The sequence below is a fragment of the Diabrotica virgifera genome, chromosome 7 (assembly GCF_917563875.1).
Source record: "Diabrotica virgifera virgifera chromosome 7, PGI_DIABVI_V3a".
Lineage (NCBI taxonomy): Eukaryota > Metazoa > Arthropoda > Insecta > Coleoptera > Chrysomelidae > Diabrotica > Diabrotica virgifera.
Genome location: NC_065449.1, coordinates 48774667 through 48781064, shown reverse-complemented (window position 1 = coordinate 48781064; position 6398 = coordinate 48774667). Strand labels below are relative to the sequence as shown.

Sequence of the window (6398 nt, the reverse complement as noted above, 5' to 3'; positions counted from 1 at the left end):
ATTCAATTTTGGTTGTTTTTATTGTAATTGACAGCTCTTTTCCTTTTTGAATTCTCAACGAAACATCCTGATTAGTAACGTGATTGATCTAAGGTTTCTTCAGAATTTGAAAATAAAGTCACATTTCGAAAGTCTCAATTTTCTTACAGGTGGCGTCAGTGGGAGTCGGGTCTACCCCAAAATCCCAACAGCCAAAATCCCGAAAGCCACAATCCCGACGGCCACAATCCCGACGGCCAAAATCCCGACACGCCAGAATCCCTACAGGCCAAAATCCCGTCAAACCAGAATCCCGACAGGTGTGATAACTTCCTTTTTAAAATATAATTACATTTATTTCTTGTTTTTTGTTTATTACGCCAGTCCATGGGAGCAAGAATAGGATATTACCTCCGAATTCTATCCTACTGCATGGATTTTAATAAAGTTTTGGGCCTAGCCTCTACTTATCTTCTAATTCAAAGTCTACCCTATGTCGATGTGTGCTTTTATCTTAGGGGTCGTTCCCACCCCTTCTTAGTGGTGGAAAATTTTTTGGTTAAAATTAACACGGAATTTGCTACATAACCTAATTCTAAGCAAAAACTGTTCTGTAATTTTTTTTTGAAAACTTAATACTTTTTGAGGTATTCGTGGTTAAAAATTGGCCATTTTCATTGAAACAATACCTTTTCGAATGTTTTTCTGCGAATACCTTAAGAACTATGCATCTAATTAAAAAAAACGATATTAAACATTTCTGTAGGTTATAAAAAACAAAGAGACACTTGCCTTCATAAGTCTTCTAGTTATAATACAAAAATAGATATGGTAGGTGAAAATAGTTTGTTTTTTGGTACATTCTCAAATTGGTGTATTCTACTTGAAATGCTACTATTACCTTTTGTAGTGCTTGAAAAGGCCTTTAAAGTGAGCTATATTAAAGGTCCACTACATTAAAACTAAGCGAGATATACTGCAAACAAAATTGATAATTAATGTATTTTAAGAAAAAATGAGAAATAATTTTAACCCCCATCCACCAAAATGTAAATGCATCCTTTTCCTTCCACAATACCTTTTATTCTTCTTCTTCTATTTTACATCTTCTTAAAAATCTTCTTTTTCTCCATGTAACTTGAAAATGATAAGAGATACAGTAAAGAAAAATAAAAAGGAAATTTTTATCTGAAAAAGCCCTTCATTTTTGTGTGGTATCTTTTTTTCACATATCTTATCTTTTTCGAATTACATGGAGGAAAAAGAAGATTTTTAAGAAAATTTAAAAATGCTCTCTGTAATTTGATCTTATTTTTTTCAAAAACCATTCATTTTATTCCAGTTCCACTTTTTGAATATAGAATTAACACTATAATAAAAAGTATTGTAGAAGGAAAACGATGTATTTAAATTCTGATGGATGAAGGGTTAAGTATACTTCTTATTTCTTCTTAAAATACATTAGTCATAAAATTTTTTGCAGAATACCTCGCTTAGTTTGCATGTAACCGACAATTACTATTGCTCATTTTAAAGGTCTTTTCAAGCACTATAAAAGTTATTAGTATCATTGTACACCTAGAATCGACAGTTTCTCTGTTATTTCAAGTTGAATACACCGATATGAGCATGCAGCAAAAAATCAAACTTTTCTTACCTACTATATCCCTCTTTGTATTTTAACTAGAAGATTTATGAAGCAACGAATCTCTTTGTTTTTTTAAAAACCTACAGAAATATTTTATACGGTTTTTTGTTAGATGCATAGTTTTTAAGGTATTCGCAAAAATCCATCCGAAAAGGTGTCTTTTTCAATGAAAATGGCCAATTTTCAACCACGAATAACTCAACAAGTATTGAGCTTTCAAAAAATAATTATAGAATAGTCTTTGCTTAAAATTAGGATCTCTAGCCTCTTCCGTGGCTATTCTAACCAAAACATTTTTCACCCCCGAGAAGGGGTGGGAACCACCCCCAAGATAAAAACGCACATCGGCATAGGGTAGACTTTGTTTCTTGAGCTATTCCCTACTTACTGTAAAAATATCAAGTTAATCGATGTAGTAGGATGGAATTCGGAGCCAAATATCCTCATTGACTGCCCTATATGGTCATCTGTTTTTTATTTTTTGTTACTGAACATAAGTATTTACCATTTAATATGAACTAATTTTCTAAATAAAATTTCTAACATGGGTATATGAATTAAATTATTTTTTTGCCAATATAATATAGTCCAATAATATATAAATATAATCAAATCCTGAATTCAAGTTTACTTTCATATATAATAGATATTATTATGTCACTTACAACCTTCCATTTCAGTAAGTATAATTTTTAATAATTTTTTCTTTTAAAATACATAATAATTAGTACCCGTACTTATTAGTAAGTAATAGTTTTTCAATTTCGATACTCTATAATATATGATGGTATTACATTTGAAAAGGAAACAATAAATATTCAAAATGTAGTGGTCGGAATTTTTACCTATGTGAGGATTGTTGCATGCCGGGATTTTGGCCTGGAAATACTGAGTGTCGAAGATAGAGTAGAAATAGAAGATCAAGAGGCAGATCTTCACGGCATTCTAATCAAATTACAAACTTCATACTCTCCCTTTAGGAATAAATCTTACAACGCTCAAGATGGAGTTTAATGACCCATCTCAGTCCATCAAACATCATGACGCGACTAAAAAGTTTCTACATATTATCAAGGACTCATCGTTTCCAGCAGGTAGTGTTTAGTTTCCGAAAAATATTGATTTTAATGGTTTTAAAATAATTGAACAATTCATACTGTCCGGAAAGTATCGTATCAGACACCTCTTTGTAAAATCAGGTTTTCCGGAGTCTACGCTACGTGCCGGAAACGATGAGTGCATGATATGTATATGTAGATACCTTTCTACGTAGGATAACGGGCTAAGGATGACGACATAGAACTTAAACAAATAAATCAGAACATTTTATATACCATTTTATTTAGTGTTCCCGTATTTTAAAATAAATCTTACATCAACAGAATACAATAGTTTATTTTTTAACCCAAGGATACTGGTACATCCTACCTGAAACATTATTTGAAACATAATCAGCTATGGACCTCGCTATTGGATCATAAATGGGTAACTTTCTACGATGTCCTGAAGAGGTTGCTCGAATATCGTAATCACCATGGGCTGTACTTGCCATATTTGGATCATTGAAATCTTTTATTATTTTACTTAAATTATTTCGTTCTTTAGAAGCTGAACTGGCACTTTTTGAATACTGTTGATTTTTAGTTTGCTTCAAATCCACTGTTTTAGATAAAATTGCATTATTTTGAAGTGATTTTTCGAGGATTTGATGCAGAGGCCTGGAAACTGGACGTCGTTTTGAGGTCTGTTGTGATTTGGAACGTATGTTTGCGGGACTCGAGTCGGGCCGTAAACATGTCTCTCTACTTAAACAAGTAGTAACCATTTGAGTTTTTTTAGCTGTAGAAGGTTTAATAATATTTATTAGCTGCTTTTTGACAGTTTTTAAATCATCATTTCTTTTGGTTTCCATTTTTGAATATAGTTTTTTATCTTTAGACTTTGGAGAATGCGAACCATCTTTTGATTTGTTGTCTTTAGTTCTGTCCAATAAAAACGGCAGATGTTTTTTAATTTTTTCTCTAACTACTGAATCCTTTTGGATACAATTTTTTAAAGCGGAATCAAAATTGTGTTCTGCTTTTGCTGATGTCAAAGAACTATCTTTCTTTTCGTATAGTTTAGCAGATGGAATTGAATTTGTATCAGGATTTTTAATTTGGGAATAAATCCTGTTTGTGATGGTTGCTGAATAAACTTTTCTTCTTAAGCTAGGACATTGAATACTTCTGTAATCAATTGGAGCACTTCTTTGATGGAGAGTTCTGGTATTATCATCAACAGATGTATTTATTCTTCTCGGATTTATCATTTCTTGCACTGTATTGGGCCGTATCTTCGTTTGTATTTTCTTTTCTGTAGTAGATTTTATCTGCTCGGGTGACTTAGATGTACAGCTTGAAGTTGGTTTAATACGTTCTCCGTCACCAACTGAAATTTTAGGTACACATTCCGCTTTTATTATTTGGGGTTGAGCAGATTGTGGCTTTTTAATGAAGTTCAGGATTGTATTCTTGTTACTAAAAGCAGCTTTATCTTTTTCTAATGTCCTAGCTAAGTGTGTTAGTTCCAGTATAGTTAAAGATTGTATTGTTTTTGACGTACCATCACCTTGAAGACGTCTTAATTGACAATGCCGTTTAAGAATATTGTACATACCACCTATCTTTCCAAGCATTTCATGAGAAATGGCTCTGCTGACAACTTTTGGTTGTAGTTGTAGAGCAGTGCTAATTTTACCCAAAATCTTACTCTTTTCGTATGTATCTAGTTCTTGTATTGGATTAGAGCAAATAATCTTTGTACCTTTATCTGTGATCCAAGAATGAACGATTAATTCTTTTGTTGTCATTCTTTTAGAAAAATCTGCCACCAATAACTGACTTATTAAACTTCTAAAGTCAGTACTAAATGTAGATAATGATTTGCGGTGAGCACTATTTAAACCTTTGTTAATTTGAGTAATCAATTGCTTTCGTTTTTCTTGTGAAGAAAGTTGTGTAGATCGACAGGTAACGAAAGGTAGCTGACCTACTAGCATGCCATAGAGTATAATTCCAAAGCTCCATAGATCTACTTCTGTCCCATATCTCTTACCAGTAACAAACAACTCCGGTGCAGCGTATTCTGGAGATCCGCAATGTGTTCTAAGAGGATTATCAATATTCCAGAAGTTACTTAAGCCAAAATCAACGATCTTAATTTGTGTCTGTAAACTATTCAACATCACATTCTCCATTTTCAAATCTCGGTGAACTACCTTTTGGTTATGCATGTGACTCAGAGCTGATGAAAATTGCCTTGCATATGCTTTTGTTTGTTTTTCTCCAAGTTTTCCATTTGGTTGCTTCTTAACGAACGCGCACAAATCTCCACCATTTGCCAATTCAGTAACTAAATAATACACATTATCGGATCTCTGCATTGTTTCAAAAACACTAACTATACACGGATGATTTAATTTGGCTATTATTTTTGCTTCCCGATAAAGGTTTTTTAGAACATAATCTTCTTTAATGTTATTAATGTCTATAATTTTAATAGCTACCTTTACATTAAGTTTGGTATGAACAGCTTCTTCTACTCGAGCAAAATTCCCTTTTCCTAGTACATTTCCAGTAAATACATAGTTACTAACGGATATAACTCTCTTTTTATCCAAAGTCATGGCAAAATAGTGTAATTTGGTTATAAATTTAAATAACAAGATAAAAAAACTTCAGTAACTGTCAAAGGTGTCATAACAAGTAATTAACACTTGGGATCAACTAATACTACGTCACTGTCAATGTTACTTCATTAAACTAGTTATTCTTCTTTTTTCCAAATTAAATATTCAAAACAAAGAGAAGAATATTTTTCCTTATCTATGGTTCGTTTTTTAAATAGGAGGAGTAACATGAGAAGATTGATTTACATAATAATATGTAGTCTGGGCTGATTATCGGAGAATAGGCCATTTTTTTGAAAAGTTATTTACCAGCAATTTTATTGCTGGAATAGAATCTTATGATTGTATATATTAATAATATAGATATGCAAAGTCCGCAGATACTGTGCTACTTTTTTTATAAACAAAATGGCGCCCGAAAATCGTGTTTTTTTCAATTTTTGCTCTATAACTCTAAAGATTTTCGCTTTAGACTAAAAACACCCAAATAAAAATTCACCGCCATTAAATTCTGCATAGAGACGTGTTTTTTTCGATTTACTACGACGAAAACTTTCCCCGGAAAAAGCGGGGTTTTCCAACAAAATCTTTAATTTTCAACTAAACTTTTAGATAAGTTGTTAATCAATAATTAAATAACTTAGTAACGTAAAAGCGCTTTCTGTATGTATGTATCTATTATAATTCCAGAAGTCGATGTAAATTGAATGAACAGTTTAGCAACAATTGAAATGTTAATTAAAAATTTACGGTCGCTATAATAACGACAATTATTATGATGCATAAGAATAACTATGATTTTTTCATAAAAAGACACTATACCTATCTAATGTACTTTACAGAATTGAAATTGGACTATTTAAGCGGCATCAGGAATATTTTAAAATTATAAACAATTTTTTGGCTTATAAACAAATAGAATATCTCGGGAAATGTTAAACTAAATTAAATTGTGAAAACGTTATTCGAAAGACAGCGGCAGGACGCTTCTTTTAAAAGAAAAAACGTTTAATTATGATGAGTGGTTCCTGAGATACAACCGGTCAAAGTTGACCGAAATTTACGGCAAAGATATAAACAACAGGATCATAATTTTTAAAC

At 31.9% G+C, this 6398-nt stretch overlaps 1 protein-coding gene across 1 annotated transcript; it reads right to left on the bottom strand.

Annotated features, from left to right (window-relative positions):
• Positions 1-2951: 2951 nt before the first annotated feature.
• LOC114327834 (NUAK family SNF1-like kinase 2) lies at positions 2952-5355 on the bottom strand. Its single transcript, XM_028276541.2, has one exon. The coding sequence runs from the start codon at positions 5292-5294 to the stop codon at positions 3021-3023; it is 2274 nt and encodes a 757-aa protein (XP_028132342.1). The 5' UTR covers positions 5295-5355; the 3' UTR covers positions 2952-3020.
• Between the last annotated feature and the right edge of the window lie 1043 nt (positions 5356-6398).